Here is a 24,158-nt window from a genome sequence, read left to right as displayed (position 1 = left end):
ACGGGACGAGGAGGAGGAGAAGGAGGCGTGGAGGGACGTGGCTCAGGACGTGTGGGACACGGTGGGCATGGGGGACGGGCGGCAGGACACACACACACACTCCTGCGCTGACGGAGAGAGAGGCGTGTACGACCTGAAAGCTCACATCGACAAACTGACAGATATTTTACAAGAGGTCAAAGAGCAGAACAACACGAAGGACGAGGAGATCAAAGCCCTCAGAGACCGCATGATGAAGATGGAGAGCATCATACCAGCAGTGCAGGTACACACACACACACACACTCACACACACACACAGTAGCTGGGTTTCCATCCAAGTCGTTGTGTATGTGTTTGTGCAGGACGGTGATTTGTCCGAGGATCTGAGCGCAGACGGTGATCAGGGCGATGAGGAAGATGGGCGTGGCCTTCTAGAGCTCCTCCCCAAAGAGCAGCGCGTGTCACGGCTGATGGAGGAAGACCCCGCCTTCAGGAGGGGCCGAATGCGCTGGCTCAAACAGGAGCAGACACGCCTCCTCAACCTGCAGCAGCAGCAAATCACCAAGCGTCTGCGCCGAGGGGGCGGGGCTGGGGGCGGGGCTATGGGTGGGGAGGGCGTGGTCCACCTCCCCGGAACGGGACGCTTCATTCCCCCTCAGGACTGCAAGCTGAAGTTCCCCTTTAAGAGCAACCCTCAACACCGGCTCTCCTGGGGACCGAACGTGTCCGTCACGCCAGACGAGGAACGAGGCCCCGCCCCCGCCGCGCCGTTACTTCCTCTTCCGTTCCAAATGCCGGTCATCATGCGCGCGCCCTCCCCTAGTCGCCCCTGGCAACCTCGTCACTACAGCAACGGTAACTACGGCAACGGCAATCACGTTCCTCAGCAGCAACACTGGCGCTACAGGCGCAATTCGCTAGATGGCTCCACCGTACCTGGCAACCAGGGCCATTATACCAACGGGCACCACAACAACAACAACCGCGGTCGCTATCGGCAACAGTCGCCGGGCCCTTGCTTACGCGGGGAGGGGGGGTACGTCAATCACCAACGGCCCCAGACTCTGCCGCACGCGCTCACCGATCAGCCGCACGGCAAACACCAAAAAGCGCAGGGCTACGTCACCCCGCCGCGCATGAGACGCCAGTACAGCGCCCCGGACCTGAAGAGCAGAGAGACGCCCGTCTGACGATGCCAGGAAACACTAGCCGTGTTGTTTTGATGGGTTCGTAAGTTAGTTAACACAGTCTCATGTAGTCAGACTATCAGTAGAAAGAGTTTATTCTGGGCTAGACCCGCCCACTTCGGGACAGGAAGAGCGTCACTGGCTGCGTTTACATGCAGATTATCCGTTAGTCGTCGGACTGAAAGCCTTCATGTAAACCGATGGAGAGAACATGTGAACACCTGATCGGACTGAAAGCAGAAACTGAAAGGACTGCGCGTGTGCGATGACGTATGCTGTGTGGATCGAGCTGGTCTCCTGATGAATAACGTGCTGCGTAAATGAGTTTCCCGTCCTCCTATAATCCTGCTTTCCCTGTGTGTGTGAAGAGGAGCAGGACAACGGCCCTCCAGTGCTGCTTCAGACGCTCATCCACAGGCCACTGGCTTTGGCCATTTTTACTGCGTGATCAACATGCAAGAACTGATGTAGGAGAACGGTTATTACGCGGGAAACTTTTTTGCGCAAAATCTATTCTGATGTGAAGCTTGTGACATATAAACACACACATCAACCCGATCACATGTTTAGTGTTCATGTAAACACCACACTCAGACTCATCAATCGAGTGAATCAGTCCGACTGAAACAGAAGCAGTGCATGTAAACGCAGCCAGTGTCCGCTAAGGAACGCAGCCGGAGCGATAACGATAGCGATACAGTGTTCGTCGGCTGGTGGAGCTGCTAATATATCGTTATGGTTATCGTTCATCGTGTCGTCTTGAGTTTTGTGCACACTGACTGTTGCTCATCCAATCAGATTAGAGCTTCTGGTTTTTGGAAGGCTCTCATGGTTTTAAGTGCAATATGCATGTGTGCGCGGTCCGAGACTAGCTAGCAGAAACCCTGCTAACGCACACGTCGCCACTCAGCCTGTGTTCAGCATCACGTACCTCTCAGAAACGACCCTGCCCAGGATTGGCTGTGCATCAGATTTGCACTAGTTTTGGGCGTTTGTATGTTCAGCCTCAATGTGCCTTAATAACCTCAGAGATCACTGACAGAAACGCCATGAGAGTGTGTGTGTGTGTGTGTGTGTGTGTGTGTGTGAGGATTTACAGAGATCTGAGATGCAGCAGGAGGAACGGTTCTTGGTTCTGTTGAACCGGTTCTTGTTAATGATTCACACCAGAACAGCTCAAACACCTCAAGGATGTGTTCGTATATATGCTGTTCAACACCAGCTTGCATCACTTTAACTCACACTACAGTTTTTCTTTTTTTTTCTTCAGTTTTTCAATTAAATTTGTTTTTAAGCCAAACTTACCATCTTTAGTGGACTAAACTGAGCCAGATGATAACTGTTAAACAGCACGCGGCTTCATCACGTCACACTCGTCCGTCTGCAGCATTAGGTCCACCTCGTTTAGACGCTTACAGCTCAAATAATGAACATTAAACCAGAAACGATTGAACTGAGAAACAAACGTCTGGGACACGAACCAGCCTAACAAACTGATTCCCTGAGACGGTTCAGACTAGCGGAGAGAAGTGAGATGAGCAGCAGTGAGGAAAGCAGTAGTGTGTAGGGCTGGAATGAGTTTACACTCATGACTGACAGCTGTCAATCACTGATGATGAAAGGGATGTTTGGAGTTCAAAGGTCAATGAAATGGACATGTGGAGTGAAATGCAAGTCGTGTGAGTTTTAGAGTTTGTTTTTCAGGATTTTTAAAGTTGCAAGTGATCATGCTGATGACGGATGTTTTAAAGTCCCTGGTTGAAGAGATATTGTATCTCCACGGGACCTTCCTGGGTAAATAAATAAAATAAACTCAATCAATGGCAGAAATGTATATTTTTTAATATTTGGAATATGATTCCTGTGCCTTTGGGCCACAGACAGTTGTTTGATCCGGTTTGACATTATTTTGAGTGGCAGATTTGAAACGGTCCCACTTGTGTGACACTGCACTGGAGATTCCCAATCAAGATTCCCACTGGAGAGTGTTACTAGAGATTCCCACCGGAGATTCCCACTGTGGGATTGTCATTGCAGATTCCCACTGTAGATTCCCAATAGAGATTCCCACTGGAGATTCTCACTGGAGATTCCCACTGTAGATTCCCAATAGAGATTCCCACTGGAGATTCTCACTGGAGATTCTCACTGGAGATTCCCACTGTAGATTCCCAATAGAGATTCCCACTGGAGATTCCCACTGGAGATTCCCAATAGAGATTCCCACTGGAGATTCCCAATAGAGATTCCCACTGGAGATTCTCACTGGATATTCTCACTGGAGATTCCCACTGGAGATTTTCACTGGAGATTCCCAGTGGAGATTCCCAATAGAGATTCCCACTGGAGATTCTCACTGGAGATTCCCAATAGAGATTCCCACTGTGGGATTGTCATTGAAGATTCCCACTGGAGAGTGTTACTGGAGATTCTCACTGGAGAGTGTTACTGGAGATTACCACTGTGGGATTGTCATTGCAGATTCCCACTGTAGATTCCCAATAGAGATTCCCATTGTAGATTCCCACTGTAGAGTCTCACTGGAGTTTCCCACTGGAGATTCCCACTGGAGATTCCCAATAGAGATTCCCACTGGAGATTCCCAATATGATTCCCAGTGGAGATTCCCAATAGAGATTCCCACTGGAGATTCTCACTGGAGATTCTCACTGGAGATTCCCACTGTAGATTCCCAATAGAGATTCCCACTGGAGATTCTCACTGGAGATTCTCACTGGAGATTCCCACTGTAGATTCCCAATAGAGATTCCCACTGGAGATTCTCACTGGAGATTCCCACTGGAGATTCCCAATAGAGATTCCCACTGGAGATTCCCACTGGAGATTCTCACTGGATATTCTCACTGGAGATTCCCACTGGAGATTTTCACTGGAGATTCCCAGTGGAGATTCCCAATAGAGATTCCCACTGGAGATTCTCACTGGATATTCTCACTGGAGATTCCCAATAGAGATTCCCACTGTGGGATTGTCATTGAAGATTCCCACTGGAGAGTGTTACTGGAGATTCTCACTGGAGAGTGTTACTGGAGATTACCACTGTGGGATTGTCATTGCAGATTCCCACTGTAGATTCCCAATAGAGATTCCCATTGTAGATTCCCACTGTAGAGTCTCACTGGAGTTTCCCACTGGAGATTCCCACTGGAGATTCCCAATAGAGATTCCCACTGGAGATTCCCAATATGATTCCCAGTGGAGATTCCCAATAGAGATTCCCACTGGAGAGTGTTACTGGAGATTCCCAATAGAGATTCCCACTGGAGATTCCCAATAGAGATTCCCACTGGAGATTCCCACTGGAGAGTGTTACTGGAGATTACCACTGTGGGATTGTCATTGCAGATTCCCACTGTAGATTCCCAATAGAGATTCCCACTGTAGAGTCTCACTGGAGTTTCCCACTGGAGATTCCCACTGTAGATTCCCAATAGAGATTCCCACTGTAGAGTCTCACTGGAGTTTCCCAATAGAGATTCCCACTGTAGATTCCCAATAGAGATTCCCACTGGAGATTCTCACTGGAGATTCCCAATATGATTCCCAGTGGAGATTCCCAATAGAGATTCCCACTGGAGATTCCCACTGTGGGATTGTCAATGAAGATTCCCACTGGAGAGTGTTACTGGAGATTCCCAATAGAGATTCCCACTGGAGAGTGTTACTGGAGATTACCACTGTGGGATTGTCATTGCAGATTCCCACTGTAGATTCCCAATAGAGATTCCCACTGTAGAGTCTCACTGGAGTTTCCCACTGTAGATTCCCAATAGAGATTCCCACTGTAGAGTCTCACTGGAGTTTCCCACTGGAGATTCCCAATAGAGATTCCCACTGGAGATTCCCACTGTAGATTCCCAATAGAGATTCCCACTGTAGAGTCTCACTGGAGATTCCCAATAGAGATTCCCACTGGAGATTCCCACTGTAGAGTCTCACTGGAGTTTCCCACTGGAGATTCCCAATAGAGATTCCCACTGTAGGTTCCCAATAGAGATTCCCACTGTAGAGTCTCACTGGAGATTCCCACTGGAGATTCCCACTGTAGATTCCCAATAGAGATTCCCACTGGAGATTCCCACTGTAGATTCCCAATAGAGATTCCCACTGGAGATTCCCACTGTAGATTCCCAATAGAGATTCCCACTGTAGAGTCTCACTGGAGATTCCCAATAGAGATTCCCACTGGAGATTCCCACTGTAGAGTCTCACTGGAGTTTCCCACTGGAGATTCCCAATAGAGATTCCCACTGTAGGTTCCCAATAGAGATTCCCACTGTAGAGTCTCACTGGAGATTCCCACTGGAGATTCCCACTGTAGATTCCCAATAGAGATTCCCACTGGAGATTCCCACTGTAGATTCCCAATAGAGATTCCCACTGTAGAGTCTCACTGGAGTTTCCCAATAGAGATTCCCACTTTAGATTCCCACTTTAGATTCCCACTCACTGGAGATTCCCGCTGTATCCCGTCAGAGCAAACCAGCCGTGCGGGACTGTTCTGGAGTTCAGTGATGTCACAGTTACAGTGTCGCAGGTGGGCGGGGTTATGCGAGATTACCTTTAGACGTGACATCACTCACTGGAGCATTTCTGACCGTGACCTTTAACCCTTCAGGACAATCTTCTGATTGTGTTGTTGTTTTGATGATGATGATGATGATGATGTCTCTTATTTACACTTGCTGACTGTTTACTGCCATAATATGATGCTTGTTTAGTTTCATCATGCCTTCTTTGGTTTGATTATGATTTTTTAATCGGTTAACGTGTGTGTATGCAAATGAGTTAATTTGCACAAACACACATGCGTTCTTCACTTGTGTGTTTTGTTTTTTGAGGTTGACGTTCTGCTTCCGACTTGATGAACCTCGCGTGTGTCACTGGACACGAGCTGCCTCTTCTTCTGCTCTTCTTCTGCTCTTCTTCTGCTCTTCTTCTGCTCTTCTTTTCTGGATGTTGAGTTATTATTTTGAGTTTTAAAAATGTCTGTTTAAAAACTGCAAAATATCATTAAAGGAAAATGTATAAAAACAACATTGCTTCTGGTGTTTCTGTAGTCTGTATCTCTTCCATACGCACTGAAAGGCATCGGATAGAACAGATTAGAGGCGGTCAAGTCATCGTCCATGCCTCCGCTCATCTGTCCCGCGAACTGAGTTAATGTTCAACAACTCTATTAATCAGAATATAAATGTATAATATAGCCATTTTATTCTACTGTGCTTCTCACTCTGCCATTAGATCTAGCCAACTGTGTGTGTGTGTGTGTGTGTGTGTGTGTTCTCATGGATGATCTAAGGCTCATATTTGATGATCTGAAGACTCTTTCATATGAGAAAACCTCTAGTCGACTGAGATGACTAGTGTTGCTTGGTGTAGTTTAAGATGCACAATACCAGTGTATAGGAAATGCATTGACTCCACCTTGACTGGATTATATGGAAATCTGTATTTAAGTTTTAAGTTGCTCTGCAGACAGACTCGGCTTTGTAATAAAGTCATCATCAAAATCTCAAGACTCTGAAGTGGATGTTTTGCAGTTTATATTAGTTTAAAGGCTTAGTTCACCCAGAGATGAAAACTCTGTCAGTAATGACTCTCCCTCATGTTGTTCAACCCCGTCAGACTCTCGTTCATCTTCAGAACACAGATCAAGATATTTCTGATGAGATCTGAGAGCTGGCTCAGTCCTCCATAGGCTTCTCTGGGATCGAAACTTGCCGGCCCAGAAAGTTAGTAAAGACATCGTTAAAATAGTCCAGTGACTACAGCGGCTCAACCTTCAGTTCATCAAGCGACGAGAATACTTTTTGTGCGCAAAAACAAACAAAAATGACGGCTTTCTTCCACTCTTCATGTTCTTCAGTGTGTCTCTGAGTGAGTTCACGGAGTGTCGCAAGCGCTTCTGAGTTGTCCATCAGAACGGAGGCTCACTATTGGCCAGCATCACACACACACGACCGGCGTCGACCAATAGTGAGCCTCCGTTCTGACGTATCTTAGAAAATATATCACATATATCTTCATTTGTGTTCTGAAGATGAACGAGAGTCTGACGGGGTTGAACAACATGAGGGAGAGTCATTACTGACAGAGTTTTCATCTTTGGGTGAACGAACCCTTAAGGCCATCATGTATGAATGGCTTCTCCGTGGTGGTGGTGAGGTGTGCGGCAGCTGTCTTAGCATCTTATCGTTTCTGAATATATGTTTATGTTCATTCACCAAGGATCCAATCACAGAGTGGCACATCTGTTCACACCAGAAGATAAGGGCCATACACTGACCCCTGCAATCCCTTCTGAACTGATGTTCACCAGACGGATCTGACAGCAGAAACTGCAGAATAATTCTCCTGTTGTTTTATCATTATTGCTGTTGGTTTTTTATGTGCAATCCAGCTTAAAACACTACAAAATATGAAGCAATATCCAAGAACAAGCGCCTACATCATTCTGCAATACGTTTCACGTGGGCAGTGCTCATATTTTCTGATGCATTTTCCAATAATAATGATGATTGCTTTAGATTTCAGATGTTACAGTTTTTGTACACAAACAAAACTAAAAGACCAGGGGTTGATGTGGAAAACTCACTGTGTGCAAAAGTGCTGATATATAGAGAGGCTTGTGGTTTGTGTTTGAGCTGAGGAAGAGAGATAGAGCTGAATCCAGCAGAAGATATAACGCTCTCCATGAGACGAGAGGAAGAGAGGAGGATATAACGCTCTCCATGAGACGAGAGGAAGAGAGGATATAACGCTCTCCATGAGACGAGAGGAAGAGAGGATATAACGCTCTCCATGAGACGAGAGGAAGAGAGGAAGAAATATAACGCTCTCCATGAGACGTCCCTTCACACGGACGCCAGCGCTCAGAGGTACTGACACATAAAACATTTATTCACTTATTATTATTTATTCTCCAGGTGAAACCTCACATTTGTGTGGTGCAATAGTGAGAGTAAACAATGGTACTGTTTTTGTACAAGTTATGCACTTATATTTGAGTATCTCACAAAGATGTCGGTTGTATTGTGGATAAAATACATGAAGCCTATTTTAGGGACCGTTTCGATTGTTTTGTGTTGTAAGTACAAGTACAAGAACTAATTCTCATTCTGTAGGAAAGAAAATCCTCCTGTCATGATATGTGTTTAACATTTTACTTCACTAATGTACACTATGATTCAAAAGTTTGGATAATTTTGACGAGTCTCTTCTGCTCACCAGGACTGCGTTCATTTGATCAAAAATACAGTAAAAACAGTGGAATATTATTATAGTGTAAATCATCTGTTCTCTATGTGAATATATAGTAAAGTGTAATTTATTCCTGTGAGCAAAGCTGGATTTTCAGCATCATTACTCCAGTCTTCAGTGTCACATGATCCTTCAGAAATCACTCTAATATGATGATTTGATGACCAAGAAACATTTATGATTATTATCAGTGTTGAAAACAGTTCATATTTTTGTGGACTATAGAAAGTTCAAAAGAGCCGCATTTATTTTAGAATCTTTAATAAGCGTCTTTACTGTCACTTTTAATTCATAATGCACATTTTTAATAGAAATGTTTGGTTCCACTTTATTTGGATAGTCCACTTTAGACATTCTACTGACTATAAGTAACTTTGCAACTACATCTCAACTAACTCTCATTAGAGTATCAGTAGACTGTAAGGGTTCGGGTTAGTAGAATAAGTTGACTTGTAGTTGCCAAGTTACGTATAGTCAGTTGAATGTCTGTTGGAGATCATCATAATAAAGAGTTGTCAGATATTAAGCAGACAGTCTACTGATCCTCTAATGACGGCTAGTTGACATGTAGCTGCAGAGTTACTTATAGTTAGTAGGATGTCTAAAGTGGACTATATAATATATCGAATTAAAGTGTTTCCAAAATGTTTACTTCTTACTGACCCCAAACTTTTGAACAGTAGTGTACTTCACATTAAAATAAAATAAAGATGACAAATGTTACATTAATGAGAGTTTGGGGAGAAAATAATGTCACTGAACAAATAGCGTCTTTATTTTCTTTTGTTTTGTGAGACTGTATTATATGTTGGCACAGCTATGCTTAAAACTGCCTTGTTTTCTTCCAGTTGTCATCATGCGACGCTTGGTCTTCCTCATGATGCAGTGCTGCGTCGTCATGAGCATCAGCTGTCCGGAGGACATGAACCAGGACCACCGGCCCCGCGTGAGCTGCGTGAACCAGAGCCTGACCACTGTTCCTGACGGGATCAAGCCCGACACGCAGGTTCTGGTTCTCACTGGAAACCACTTCAGTTCTCTGTCCTGGTCCTCGTATTCTGGATTCACGCAGCTGCACGAGCTGGACCTGACCCACAATCTCATCACCACGCTGGAGCCGCCAGGTACACCCAAGCACTGCAGTCTCAGAGAGTCTCAGAGAGAGTGTCAGAGAGAGTCTTAAGTGTCTCAGAGAGTCTCAAGAGATAGACTTAAGAGTCTCAGAGAGAGTCTCAAGAGTCTCAGAGAGTTTTAAGAGTCTCAGAGAGAGTCTTAAAAGTCTCAGAGAATCTCAAGAGTCTCAGTGAGTCTCAGATGGAGTCTCAAGAGTCTCAGAGAAAGTATCAAGAACTGCAAAAGATCTCAACTCAAACTGTGTGTCTCTTTCAGGTCCAGTGCTGGGGAACCTGAGTGTGTTGCGTTTGTCTGGTAACAGGTTAACTGGTTTGGGAGGACTGGTGTTCCGCTGTGCTCCCAACCTGATGGAGATCTTCTTGGACGCCAACCAGATTCGTTCCCTTCACGACGCCACCTTCAGCGAACTCCCACGTTTGGAGATCATCAATCTCGCTCAGAATAAGCTTCCCGCCCTGCCGGCTCGCCTCCTGGAGCGAGTGTCTTCCAGCAGCCTGAAGACGTTTGATTTGGAGAATAACAGTGTTTCGCTGATGCCCGACAGGTTCTTCTCGTCTAAACCCGACTTACCGTATGTTTTCCTGACCTATAATCCCTGGATCTGCAGCTGTGCTGTAGGTTATCTCCACAGCTACCTGAACGACCAGGAGCACAACGTCTACATGCACGAAGCACCGAACGGCATCGTTCCCGCCGCCGACAGCGTTGTGTGTTCTGGACCGCCTCACCTATTCCAACAGCCCATCATTGAACTGGAGAAGGATGACTTCTGCCCTCCAGATCCAACTCTCCACCCTGTCGGAGACTGGGATTTCAAACCCATCTCTACTATAATCTCAGTTAAACCAAATTCCAGCCCTCAAACCCCGAATGCTCCACACGACACCACCGACATCACCCTCCTTCCCGCTTCCACCAAATCCTGGACACCCACTTGGTCCTGGGTCAGAGCTGAGTCCTGGAGTAAAACAAGGTTTGAATTCTGGACCACGAGGGAGCTTTTTAGCTTGAATCCAACGACTGAGATTCTCAGTCCAGATACCACCGAATCACTTGCCTACACAACACAATCAAACACCTGGATTAGTGAACCTTACCAACCCACAACTTCTGAACCGCCAACCACTGGACCCATTACTGCCGGATCCCAAGGTCAAAGTACCACCGGATCCTCTAGAACAACGATCACTGTCCAGACCGAATCACCAACCCCCCCCATTACTACCGTATCCCAAGGTCAAAGTACCACCGGATCTGAACCACACACTTCCAGAACGACCACGATCCAGACAAAACCACCAACCACTGGACCCATTACTACCGTATCCCAAGGTCAAAGTACCACCGGATCCTCTAGAACAACGATCACTGTCCAGACCGAATCACCAACCCCCCCCATTACTACCGTATCCCAAGGTCAAAGTACCACCGGATCTGAACCACACACTTCCAGAACGACCACGATCCAGACAAAACCACCAACCACTGGACCCATTACTACCGTATCCCAAGGTCAAAGTACCACCGGATCCTCTAGAACAACGATCACTGTCCAGACCGAATCACCAACCCCCTCCATTACTACCGTATCCCAAGGTCAAAGTACCACCAGATCCTCTAGAACAACGACCACGATCCAGACCGAACTGCCAACCATTGAACGGATCATTCCCCGAACAGATCCGCCCACTAGTGTCGGTCCGCACTGGGCAGATGCTCGTGATGCGGGTGGACGGATCCTGCCGTGGTGCTGGTGGTTATTTGCCGGTTTTGTGTTGTTGTGTTTTCTATCGGCTCTCACGTCATGCTTTCTGTGTGTTTGGCTCCTGAGGAACCACCTCACCGTCAGCCGCTGGCTCAAGCATCATGCTTGCTTACCTCGCTCGGGCATCGACGGGGTCATCCTACAGGCGTACAGACACACTGAACACACACAGCGAAGGGAGGATGAAGGCGAGAGCGTGAGCTTTCTACCCCTAAAACAGCTCAGAGACGTCCAAGCCGTGTTCCGGAGCGTCCTCTTCATCAACCCGCCGGAAGAGCAGAAGCACGACACTAAAGGGAGAGATGCTTCTTCCAAAATAGAGCTGGTTTCTGTAGCAGGCGGAGCGAGAGATAAGGAGCGAGAGCCGGCGATGAGCGGGGACGTGTTCAGGAAGACCTTGCACAGGGTGATTAGCCGAGAAGAGGAAGCAGATGGAAGGAGAGAGGGATGGAGAGAGGAAGAGGAGGCAGATGGAAGGAGAGAGGGATGGAGAGAGGAAGAGTGTGTGCGGAGTGGAGAGGGGTCGACCGCTCGCTATAGCCTGATCCTGAGGCAGGAGAGAGGAGCACAGCGAGAGATGCAGTGGGTGGTCGGGGAATGGGAACTGGGGGATGAGGGCGTGGCCCATCAGAGGTCCTGCTCTCTGATTGGCCAGCCCTCCACTGTCGCTCAGGAGTGAACCGTCATTGGATACAAATTTGGTTTTGTTGGTTAAGTCTATGAATTGTGAAACATTTGGCTTGAAATCAACATTGTTTTAATGCAGCTACAGAAAAATAAACTTGAAACCATTATTTTACTGCTCCCACTGCTAGATTTTTGTTCTTGTTTTAACTGTAAACTCACTTAATTTTGGTTATTATTACAGAAAGCAAAACTTCATATCTTCAGTCATTTTGCTTCTCCAGTAAATGTATCTTGATTTAAGAATGCTTTGTATTTTTGTCTTTTTTTCCAGTACAAATATCTGAGGAAGAACTTTTTTTTGCAGCAGACGCATTTTTCCAAATGAGTTCCTCCAGTTCACGTCCAGAAGCTTCACACGCTTGATGAATCTGCTGTGAAATTCCTCAAAAATAGCTGAGATTATTAGTGCTAGTTAAAAAATTAAGACCGTTAACTAAACAGAGAAACCAGCCTGTTCACCTTTAAATCTCCATTTATGCATTTATTTTTGTTTATTGAAGGAAAAATATCATGCCTTTTTCAGCATTCTATTATAATGTATGTTATAATATAGTGTTTTTAGGACCTCTTTAGACCAATTTCCAGTTTCATATACAGGTCTGGAATAATTTCCTGCTTTCATACAGTCAAACCAGAGTTTATTCAGACTCCTTCAACATTCCTCACATTATCACAGTTTATTCGCTATAGTTTAGAGAATGGTAATAAAATATGAGCAGAACTCAGTTGATATTTGACTGGTTTTGTCCGTCCTTCTGTTAGAATTATGTTGAATATCTGTCAGCTGTTAAATTTAACTACACAATTAGATAATACCAGTTTAGCTCAACCAATCACCAAGCAATGCTTCATTGTGTTCAGTCTGTGTGTAAAAAGAGCATTAGCAATTAAAGAAAACACACTTCAGCAAAACATGATCAGGTCAAAGTGTCCGAATCAGTTTTGGTCCCAAATGTCACTGGTAGTCTCTGAATGAAGAATATTTGGGTGTAATATGTCAGTTTACTTTATTTTACTCTCCTCATTTACATTTGAGATATTAACTACTAAAATATCAAATTATATGTGGTGTCTGAATCATTTATTGTTTGACTGTACAGTATATAACCAAGTTATCTTTAAAAGTCTGCTCAAATAATTATAATCAGAATCAATGATGCAAACTTCATCAAATATGAGACACTCAGTTTCAACTAAAGATAATATAATATTTGAAACCGATCTCGTCTGTCATTGGTCAGTCTAACACACAGTCCCGCCCCCAAACGCACATCTTATCTTTACAAATGTAAAAGCACGTCCACTGAAACTGGGATCTTTAACACAGTAACACAGCAGACGGTTGTACGAAGTCATGTTTATTGGAACTTGTAATGAGAGCATCTCCAGGAACACTGAGGTTTGCCGAGTGTGAGACTCAGACGGTGGAGAACTGCTGTAACTGGTTCCCGAGGATCACCTGTCTCTCCACTCCCAGCTCCGAGATCACCGCCAGCCTCACCACTCCTCCACTCGAGCCGTCTCGCTCCATGGCCAGAGTCAGCGCTGCACACACACACACACACGTCAAGACATGGTATGACTGAGAAAAACATTTATATGATTTTTTTTTTATGTTTCTGAAAGAGTCTCTTCTGCTCGTTAAAACTGCATTTATTTGATTAAAAATACAGTAAAACAGTGAAATATTACTCCAGTGTAAATCAGCTGTTTTCTATGTGAATATACAGTAAAGTGTAATTTATTCCTGTGATCAAAGCTGTATTTCAGCATCATTACTCCAGTCTTCAGTGTCAAATCACCATAATCTGTGACCATGGACCACAAAACTTCACATGGGTCAATATCTGAAATTGAGATGTACACATCACCTGAGAGCTGAGTCAATAATCTTTCCACTAGTGTATGGTGTGTTAGGATAGGACAATATTTGGCTGAGATACAACTATTGATAATCTGGAATCTGAGGGTGCAAAAAAAAATCAAAGATTGAGAAAATCTCCTTTAAAGTTGTTCATTATGTTGGCGATTGTGCAGCATTCACTCACTAATACATGTTTTATATATTTACGGTTGGAAATTTACAAATTATCTTCATGGAACACGATCTTAATATCCTAATGATTTTTGGCATAAAAGAAAAATCTATAATTGACCCATACACTGTATTGTTGGATATTGCACAGATAAACCCGAGCGACTCGAGATCCAGGGTCACATTTGATGATGTTGAAAACAGTTCAAAAGGTTTAAATTCAAATGTTTGGTGTCAGTCAAATTTAAAAGAGAAAGTAATACTTTTATTAATCAAGGACACCAAACTTTTGAGTGTTGGCATCTCACGGTTTCTACAAAAATATGAGCTGTTTTCAACACTGATAATAATCATAAATGTTTCTTGATCATCAAATCATCATATTAGAGTGATGTGAGTGAGTGAGTGAGTGAGTGAGTGAGTGTGTGTGAGTGTGTGAGTGTGTGTGTGAGTGTGTGAGTGTGTGTGTGTGTGTGTGAGTGAGTGTGTGTGTGTGTGTGAGTGTGAGTGTGAGTGTGTGTGAGTGAGTGAGTGAGAGTGAGTGTGTGTGAGTGTGTGTGTGTGTGTGTGTGTGTGTGAGTGAGTGAGTGAGAGTGAGTGTGTGTGTGAGTGAGTGAGTGTGAGTGTGAGTGTGTGTGTGAGTGAGTGAGTGTGAGTGTGAGTGTGAGTGTGTGTGTGAGTGTGTGAGTGAGTGTGAGTGTGTGTGTGTGTGAGTGAGTGAGTGAGTGAGTGAGTGAGTGTGTGAGTGTGTGTGTGAGTGTGTGAGTGAGTGTGTGAGTGAGTCTGACCTCCAGCAGTGAATTTGAGACACTCCTCTTTGCTCATTCCAGGTTTGTAGTTTGAATCCACATAACCGTAGATGTAGCTACTGCCAGATCCACCGACCGACACCGGCTGCCGGGTCATCATCCCTCCCACGGGCACTGTGTACACCTGCACACACACACACACACACACACTCAGATGAGCTCTCACACACACACACACACAGTACAGGGCTTTGCTAGGCGCGCTGGAGCCTCTGACTGAATGTTAGGAGTGCTAGCAAATTTCCCCCAAAGTAACTGTAATACTGACAAATACTTTAATAATAAATAGCCTTAAGGTACAGATATTACAGTGTGCAGATTTCAGTTCACCGGCTCAGACTGACCTCTGACCTCTGACCTCTGAGGGCAGCGCAGACACAGTTCTGCAGAGAGCATCCGCTGGCACTGGACACTAAAGCACTACGCTTCATTTAGGGTGTCGATGACATTAACTATCATTCATAATGTCTTCATATTAATTAAAAAGCAAAACGAGTGAAAAATAAAGTATATTAGGGAGTAAAACAGCCAATAAGCATCCTCCTGTTAAAGGGACAGTTCACCCAAAAAAAAAAATTCTGTCATCATTTACTCTCCCTCAAGTTGTTTCAAACCTGTAAGAATTTCTTTTTTCTGCTGAACACAAAAGAAGATATTTTGAAAAATGTCGGTAACCAAACAGTTGATAGACCCCAATGACTTCCATAGTAGGAAAAATAAATAAAAATGGTGTAGAACAGAGAACTCTGGGTGTTTCTCACTGGATCTCGCAGCGATGATGGATCTCTTCACTGGGTCTCCAGAGTCTGGATCTCCTAGCAACAGGGTCACGTGATCGAGATCGGCCCGCGACTGGCAGGTTCGGGCGCTGCGCCGTCTATGATTGGTCCGAACTAATAACCGGTCCGTGAAGCACAAATGAGGAGCGCATTTTCGTTCCGCTTTCATTTCGTTTGCATTCGCTGTACAGCGCACCAGCGCTACCCACACACACACACACACACACACACACCTGTCCGCCCCTCCGCTTGTCCCATCCGGCCACGATGATGCCGGCCATCAGCTCCTCTCTGTATCTGTAGCACATGTCCTTGAAGAGACTCGCTGCCGTCTGCACCAGAGGAGCCTCGTCCAGCTCGATGCTGGAGACCAGAGAGAGGTCAGGGGTCAGAGGTCACAGAGAGAGATCAGGGGTCACGCAGTATGATTCATCAAACAGAGCTCTCTGTATTGCGTGTACGTTAATCACAACAACAAAGTTTGACAGGCGTCCATGTCAGCTGAGAAGATTAACATTACAAAGATTAACCAAGTGTTTTATTACGTATCATAGCAATTACTTGGCTTTGTTTAACTCTGAAACATGAAATGTGGAGTTATCTGCTTTTGCCATAAAAAAACAAATTATATATATATATATATATATATATATATATATATATATATATATATATATATATATATATATATATATATATAAAATACTTTCAATGAACTTTAATTTTATAAGTTACCTGTATTTTTTTGTTATTATTACTTAATCAAAACAACCCAGCTGCAGTTTGATTGATATTCAAATGCGCAATATAAAAAAAAACATATGAAAATGATTTAAACCCCTAGTATTTAGAGTAGTAAATTACCCCTAGTAATTCTTATCGATTCCTAATTTTGATTCTAATAATGTAAAAAAAAAAAAAAAAAAACTTATATGATATCATTCACATTTAGTCTCATTTCAAAACATGTAATTGTGTCTGAATATCATGAACAGAAATCATCAGCCTGAAGAACACTCACACGAGGAGCGTTTGCCTGAGGTTTAAAAACACCAGAGAAGAACAACCAGCAGAACTAATATAAACTAAAGCATTATTAAAGTAAACACTCAGTAAATAAAAAAGAACAAATACAAAATTAGCAACAAATGGACACAACTGAACAGAGATATGACTGAAATAAACAGTGTTTTAAGATTTTCAGGTGTTCAGGAACAGAAACTAAAATATCTGCACTTTATCAATAAAACATACAAATATAGTTACAGAAGTTATTCAGTGAAGAACGAGTGAACTTTCTCTGTGTCTTCTGTAGTTTGATTAGTGTTATTCTAATGTGTGTGAGTGTGTGTGAGTGTGAGTGTGTGTGAGTGTGAGTGTGTGAGTGAGTGAGTGAGTGAGTGAGTGAGTGAGTGAGTGAGTGTGTGTGAGTGTATGTGTGTGTGTGTGTGTGTGTGTGTGAGTGAGTGTGTGTGAGTGTGTGTGAGAGTGTATGTGTGTGTGTGAGTGAGTGTGTGAGTGTCTGTGAGTGTGTGAGTGTATGTGTGTCTGTGAGTGAGTGTGTCTGTGAGTGAGTGAGTGTATGTGTGTCTGTGAGTGTGTGAGTGTATGTGTGTCTGTGAGTGAGAGTGTGTGAGTGTCTGTGAGTGTGTGAGTGTATGTGTGTCTGTGAGTGAGTGTGTCTGTGAGTGAGTGAGTGAATGTGTGTCTGTGAGTGAGTGTGTCTGTGAGTGAGTGAGTGAGTGAGTGAGTGTCTGTGAGTGAGTGTGTGTGTGAGTGTATGTGTGTCTGTGAGAGTGTGTCTGTGAGTGAGTGTGTGAGTGTGTCTGTGAGTGAGTGAGTGAGTGAGTGTCTGTGAGTGAGTGAGTGAGTGAGTGAGTGTGTGAGTGAGTGAGTGTGTGAGTGTCTGTGAGTGAGTGTGTGAGTGTCTGTGTCAGTGAGTGAGTGAGTGTATGTGTGTCTGTGAGAGTGTGTCTGTGAGTGAGTGAGTGAGTGAGTGAGTGAGTGAGTGAGTGAGTGAGTGAGTCTGTGAGTGAGTGTGAGTGAGTGTGTGTGTGAGAGTGTATATGTGTCTGTGAGTGAGTGTGTGAGTGAGTGTATGTGTGTCTGTGTGTCTGTGAGTGAGTGAGTGAGTGAGTGAGAGTGTGTGTGTGAGTGTGAGTGTGTGTGTACCTGTGGAAGCCCAGCTGGTACGTGACGGCGTCCGCGATGGCCTGAGTGTCGGCCGCTGAGCCCGAGCGACAGCAGAAGATGCGCTCGTGGATCGGCGTGAGTTTGTCCGTCACGCGGTTGGCGATGTAAGCGCTGCACAGATCACACATCCGTCAAACACACACAATCATCAAACCGTGACCTCGACTCACGAGCAGCGTCTCTTACCCGGTGGTGGTGCGAGAGTCAGCGCCCATCACAACTCCTCCGTCAAACTCCACCGCCATGATGGTGGTCTGAACACATAAACATCACACAGACCTCAGACCAGGCTTAAACTAGCCCAGACTAAACATGTTTGAGTTGTTTTAACTGAAAACATATTAAAATATGTCAGTGACATTGTTTTGTCTCAAGATGCGCATCAGTAATGTGTTTCTCTACGGCATGTTTATAAATGTCCTTATTGAACTAAAGCCTAAATCTGGCTTAATCTAAACCCTGTCTGTCAAACCAGGCCTAAAATATATTACTTTTAATTTATAACAGAAAACTAAGAATTGCATTTCATTTTATCATCAATATCAATTATTCAATTTAAAATCTTTAAAAATACTTAATTAAATTATTTTAAAATATATTTTATTCTTTTAGATAGTAAACTATTTAAAATGATTTAAGTATTTAAAAATATTTAACTTATTTTTTTAATTATTTAAAGTATTTAAAATGTATTAAACTATAAAAAATTAAGTATTTAAAAATATTTAACCTGTTTTTTAATTATTTAAAGTATTTAATTTTTTAATTTTAAACTATTTGAAATTATTTAATTAGGCTAAATATTTTAAAATTGCTTACATTATTTAACTTACTTTTATAGTTAATTGTTTAAATATTAAAATGTATTAAAATATTAATTAAAATAAAGATTATAAAATAAAATTCATTATAAAATTAAGATATTACTGAGACTTTTTTTCTGCTAAATTAATGTCTAAATGATGAACATTCGACTCAATGTTTAGTTTTGATTAATCTATAAATTGGGTAACTTATAACAATAAATGTTATATTTAATATAGTAGCGTTTACGCATTAATTATAAAAATACTACACAAATTAATGAAAATTTATTCCAAATCAAGTCACATTTATTTATATATCAAAGCAGCTTCACTGTAATAAACAGGAAACTCACACAGGATCAATAATGCGAACTTCATCAAATATTTCAGGTAAATGTTATTAATGAGACTCGTTCAGTTCTGCTGCATCATTCACCCAGTTTCATCCGTCTATGTCCTAATAAACGCGTTTCTCCACACCATAACTCAACTAATGAAGATTATTATGATGATTATGAGTGCTTCTCACCCCTGTGCTGACTTCCCTCTGCGTCCAGTCAGGAACTGCATCATTATAATTATTAAAAGATGAAACATTAGCTGGAAACTGCAGTGTAGCGGCCATCTTCTCTCAACAATTGCTACTTGAAGGACCCTTTGGCAGGAGTCCGCACACGTGCCTGTCTTAAACGATCGCGCCTGTCTGATAAATCAGAAAACACAGCTGCGGGAATGCATTACCTGTTGTAAACAATCATATATATATTTTTAATTAATTTTCTTTTGAAGTATATTAGAACCAAAATTGTGAAAAGGAAGTAGTTTAGGGTAGTTTTTTCTTCTTGTTCAGGCATGTGTCGGGTCAGTCTGAGGGCTGACGCCGCGCGGAAGGTAAACAATGAAATCCATCAGCATTTACTGTAATGAACATGAATTAAACACAATACAGATAACCGAACAGTATTTATCTTGTGTTTAACTGTATTCTGCGTTATACTGCCGATGTGTGTGACTGATATTGTTGTAATCGTGTGATCCTCCTCATTTCTCTCAGATGACCGTTCATAACTTCTACATATTTGACCGCAATGGCAGCTGTCTTCATTACAGCGAGTGGAACCGCAAGAAACAGGCCGGGATCTCCAAAGAAGAGGTTCAAACTCAGTCTTTTTTCTTGTGTTTCCTCCTTATTGTTTATGCTCTTTATTTATTTGATTCTTATGTTCTTTCCTGTGTTCATTTAATTCCCTGTAGAGAGTTGAATGTATGATAATATTCTTCCAGTTGTAAATATCTGTTGTCATGTTTCAGATTCGCTCATGAGAGTGACGTCACTGTTCTGTTCCCTCTGTTGTCAGGAGTTCAAGCTGATGTACGGGATGCTGTTCTCCATCAGATCCTTCATCAGCAAGATGAGTCCGCTGGACATGTATCCTGTGTGTGTGTGTGTGTGAGAGAGAGAGTGTGTGTGTGTGTGTGTGTGTGTGTGTGTTTTCCTTAACCAAACTCTTCAGGAAGGATGGGTTTCTGGCGTTCCAGACCAGTCGGTATAAACTGCATTATTATGAAACTCCAACGGGCATCAAACTGGTGATGAACACAGACCTGGGTGTGCCGAACTGCAGAGACACACTGCAGCAGATCTACAGCACGGTAACACACTCGCTCTACTCTACAGCACGGTAACTCACTCTACTAATGCTCTGTGGTTTTACTGCGGTAACTGTGGTTGTGTCTGACTGCAGCTGTACGTGGAGTACATCGTGAAGAACCCGCTGTGTGTGCTGGGCGAGTCTCTTCAGAGCGACCTGTTCAACACCAAACTGGACTCTTTCATCCGAGCGCTGCCGTTCTTCAGCGTCCGCGCGGCTTGAGCAGGAAGACAAGAAAATACCATCATCCTCTGTTTATATGTAACGTCTGCTTCCTCTGATTGCAGTTCCTTTTGTTAAATATTAGTGTAAAAAGATTCTTTCTCACAAAACGGATCAAAATGAAAAAATAAAAGCATAATCAGTGTGATTTTGGTTTGGTCCCTCTTTACTTTGGTGTCTTTAATTACTAAAATAATAATGTTCAGATACTGTGAACTTGTTGAAATGATAGAATCAGAGAAATAAAATACTGTTTTGTGTGTGTGTGTGAGAGAGAGAGAGATGTATTAGAGATGTGTGTGTGATTAGTATTAGTTACGTAGTTGTCATTTTATTATGTATGTATTCATATTTTTTTATATAATTTATCATTTAATGATTTATTCATTTTATTCCTTTTTATCATTTTATGTTTTAATATGACTTATCTCATCTCTTGCAATGCTTGCCATTGTGGTTTAATCCTACGATTGTGTGGTCAAGGGATATTTGTCTTCATGAGATTAGAGAATGTCTCCATTTAAAAGTTTTTAACCTCAGGACAATGTTGTGAAGCAGTCATTTTACATTGTTTTTGCTTTGTTATAACAACACTTGTTGGATTTGTTCTGTTCAGATTAAGTCTGAGCATTGAAACACACGCAACAACGGCGATTCAATAAACTCTGCTCTCTTTTTTATCATCATTGCGTTGCGTTGTCTCCTGGCTTTCTCAGTCAGACTCTCAGGATGAAAGAACACTGTTTTGGGAACCAGAGAAGACTTGCTGTTGACAGGTTTTACTGATCTCTTGCCAGTTAGTTTTGATTGATTCACTTCCGTTGCAAAGATCATTACTTATTAACTTAGGGACTGCTAACACAACACCGTTTTAACTGAAAACCCTTAACGCACTCCAAAAAAAAAAATCATTCTATAACAAACCAAGCCATTAAGAAAGATAATCTAACCATGCAAACTGAAGTTTCAAACCAACCAGATCTTTTAAAGCCAAACAGCAAACCATTTGTATCACCTGGATGACTTGTTAACTCATTATTGGGGCAAATCTGCTAATTAATGAGATCAATAATTTATCACTCAGCATACAAGCTGATGTTATATCCCATAGAACTTAGGTTTCAATGTTTATCTTGTTATTCATGGAGCTCAACTGAATGAAGACACAACATGGGCTACACATGCCATATTATTCCACATCAACTGGTGAAAGCACCAAATAAAGAGGACAGAAAATGTTGACTCACTGTTTTGTACAAATTGATCTATCATGACATAATTCTCATGGTATGCTTTCTCCATGACACATTCAGTCTAAACCTTGACTGAAGAAACATCTGCCAGATCATAGGCTGCAGCAGACCATAGGCTGTGAGTGAACCAACTCCAGGGAAAGGCTAGATGCGCTTACTCCTTAACACATTTAAATAGATTTCCATTAAGCAACCTACAGGGAGCATACATGCTCCAGATAAATTGGAAGAATCAGTAACAAAAAAAAACAAACAAAAAAGCGATCTACAAGCAGAGTGGGGTAAACAAAAAACATCCAAGCAATCCATTCAAAAACATAAAATTTTATTGTTACAAATCTTGACGTGCGTTAAGTCAACTAGACCCCTCGGCATCATCGTGGCTGAAGGTGGCGTTGACAGAACCAGACCCCTCGGCATCATCGTGGCGTTGACAGAACCAGACCCCTCGGCATCATCGTGGCTGAAGGTGACGTTGACAGAACCAGACCCCTCTGCATCATCGTGGCGTTGACAGAACCAGACCCCTCGGCATCATCGTGGCTGAAGGTGACGTTGACAGAACCAGACCCCTCTGCATCATCGTGGCTGAAGGTGGCGTTGACAGAACCAGACCCCTCTGCATCATCGTGGCTGAAGGTGGCGTTGACAGAACCAGACCCCTCGGCATCATCCTGACTGAAGGTGACGTTGACAGAACCAGACCCCTCTGCATCATCGTGGCTGAAGGTGACGTTGACAGAACCAGACCCCTCTGCATCATCGTGGCTGAAGGTGGCGTTGACAGAACCAGACCCCTCTGCATCATCGTGGCTGAAGGTGGCGTTGACAGAACCAGACCCCTCAGCATCATCCTGACTGAAGGTGGCGTTGACAGAACCAGACCCCTCGGCATCATCGTGGCTGAAGGTGGCGTTGACAGAACCAGACCCCTCGGCATCATCGTGGCTGAAGGTGACGTTGACAGAACCAGACCCCTCGGCATCATCCTGACTGAAGGTGACGTTGACAGAACCAGACCCCTCTGCATCATCGTGGCTGAAGTTGGCGTTGACAGAACCAGACCCCTCTGCATCATCCTGACTGAAGGTGACGTTGACAGAACCAGACCCCTCGGCATCATCCTGACTGAAGGTGGCGTTGACAGAACCAGACCCCTCGGCATCATCCTGACTGAAGGTGACGTTGACAGAACCAGACCCCTCTGCATCATCGTGGCTGAAGGTGGCGTTGACAGAACCAGACCCCTCAGCATCATCCTGACTGAAGGTGGCGTTGACAGAACCAGACCCCTCGGCATCATCGTGGCTGAAGGTGGCGTTGACAGAACCAGACCCCTCGGCATCATCGTGGCTGAAGGTGGCGTTGACAGAACCAGACCCCTCGGCATCATCGTGGCTGAAGGTGACGTTGACAGAACCAGACCCCTCGGCATCATCCTGACTGAAGGTGGCGTTGACAGAACCAGACCCCTCGGCATCATCCTGACTGAAGGTGACGTTGACAGAACCAGACCCCTCTGCATCATCGTGGCTGAAGGTGGCGTTGACAGAACCAGACCCCTCGGCATCATCCTGACTGAAGGTGACGTTGACAGAACCAGACCCCTCTGCATCATCGTGGCTGAAGGTGGCGTTGACAGAACCAGACCCCTCTGCATCATCGTGGCTGAAGGTGGCGTTGACAGAACCAGACCCCTCTGCATCATCCTGACTGAAGGTGGCGTTGACAGAACCAGACCCCTCTGCATCATCGTGGCTGAAGGTGGCGTTGACAGAACCAGACCCCTCGGCATCATCGTGGCTGAAGGTGGCGTTGACAGAACCAGACCCCTCGGCATCATCGTGGCTGAAGGTGGCGTTGACAGAACCAGACCCCTCTGCATCATCGTGGCTGAAGGTGGCGTTGACAGAACCAGACCCCTCGGCATCATCCTGACTGAAGGTGGCGTTGACAGAACCAGACCCCTCTGCATCATCGTGGCTGAAGGTGGCGTTGACAGAACCAGACCCCTCGGCATCATCCTGACTGAAGGTGACGTTGACAGAACCAGACCCCTCTGCATCATCGTGGCTGAAGGTGGCGTTGACAGAACCAGACCCCTCGGCATCATCGTGGCTGAAGGTGACGTTGACAGAACCAGACCCCTCGGCATCATCCTGACTGAAGGTGGCGTTGACAGAACCAGACCCCTCGGCATCATCCTGACTGAAGGTGGCGTTGACAGAACCAGACCCCTCGGCATCATCGTGGCTGAAGGTGGCGTTGACAGAACCAGACCCCTCGGCATCATCCTGACTGAAGGTGGCGTTGACAGAACCAGACCCCTCGGCATCATCCTGACTGAAGGTGGCGTTGACAGAACCAGAT

General features: G+C 44.1%; 4 protein-coding genes across 6 annotated transcripts in view; 3 read left to right on the top strand and 1 right to left on the bottom strand.

Annotated features, from left to right (window-relative positions):
- The window catches only part of LOC311073700 (kinesin-like protein KIF1C), a 37,520-nt gene extending 31,293 nt beyond the window's left edge, over positions 1 to 6,227 (top strand). The window contains exons 23-24 of the mRNA XM_084099647.1: positions 1 to 265; positions 345 to 6,227. The exon at positions 1 to 265 is cut by the window's left edge and continues 22 nt beyond it. Coding sequence (XP_083955773.1) covers positions 1 to 265; positions 345 to 1,172 — 1,093 coding nt within the window. The 3' untranslated portion in view covers positions 1,173 to 6,227. The remainder of the gene's footprint in view (positions 266 to 344) is intronic.
- A 1,672-nt stretch (positions 6,228 to 7,899) lies between these two features.
- Positions 7,900 to 12,282, top strand: gp1ba (glycoprotein Ib platelet subunit alpha). Of its 2 annotated transcripts, XM_084098102.1 has the most exons (4): positions 7,913 to 8,071; positions 9,302 to 9,577; positions 9,843 to 11,099; positions 11,184 to 12,282. In XM_084098102.1, exons 1-4 carry the CDS (start codon positions 8,035 to 8,037, stop codon positions 12,029 to 12,031), a joined length of 2,418 nt encoding a protein of 805 aa, XP_083954228.1. In that variant the 5' UTR covers positions 7,913 to 8,034; the 3' UTR covers positions 12,032 to 12,282. The 2 variants fall into 2 exon arrangements, with proteins under 2 accessions (XP_083954227.1, XP_083954228.1); XM_084098101.1 differs by having other exon boundaries at positions 7,900 to 8,071; positions 9,843 to 12,282.
- Positions 12,283 to 13,381: 1,099 nt separating this feature from the next.
- On the bottom strand, positions 13,382 to 19,334 carry psmb6 (proteasome 20S subunit beta 6). The gene is made up of 6 exons (XM_084098104.1): positions 19,191 to 19,334; positions 18,042 to 18,109; positions 17,835 to 17,966; positions 15,896 to 16,025; positions 14,863 to 15,007; positions 13,382 to 13,584 (listed from the first exon to the last, which is right to left on the bottom strand). Exons 1-6 carry the CDS (start codon positions 19,284 to 19,286, stop codon positions 13,457 to 13,459), a joined length of 699 nt encoding a protein of 232 aa, XP_083954230.1. The 5' UTR covers positions 19,287 to 19,334; the 3' UTR covers positions 13,382 to 13,456.
- A 159-nt stretch (positions 19,335 to 19,493) lies between these two features.
- Positions 19,494 to 21,221, top strand: trappc1 (trafficking protein particle complex subunit 1). 2 transcript variants are annotated; one of them, XM_084098105.1, is made up of 5 exons: positions 19,494 to 19,552; positions 19,716 to 19,814; positions 20,020 to 20,090; positions 20,176 to 20,314; positions 20,407 to 21,221. In XM_084098105.1, the coding sequence occupies exons 1-5, from the start codon at positions 19,514 to 19,516 to the stop codon at positions 20,533 to 20,535; spliced, it is 477 nt and encodes a 158-aa protein (XP_083954231.1). In that variant the 5' UTR covers positions 19,494 to 19,513; the 3' UTR covers positions 20,536 to 21,221. The 2 variants fall into 2 exon arrangements, with proteins under 2 accessions (XP_083954231.1, XP_083954232.1); XM_084098106.1 differs by having other exon boundaries at positions 19,510 to 19,581.
- The last annotated feature ends 2,937 nt before the right edge of the window (positions 21,222 to 24,158 follow it).

This window comes from Abramis brama, assembly GCF_963993115.1.
Source record: "Abramis brama genome assembly, chromosome: 22".
Lineage (NCBI taxonomy): Eukaryota > Metazoa > Chordata > Actinopteri > Cypriniformes > Leuciscidae > Abramis > Abramis brama.
The sequence above is the reverse complement of the archived record's forward strand: the minus strand, read 5'-3'. Positions and strand labels throughout refer to the sequence as shown.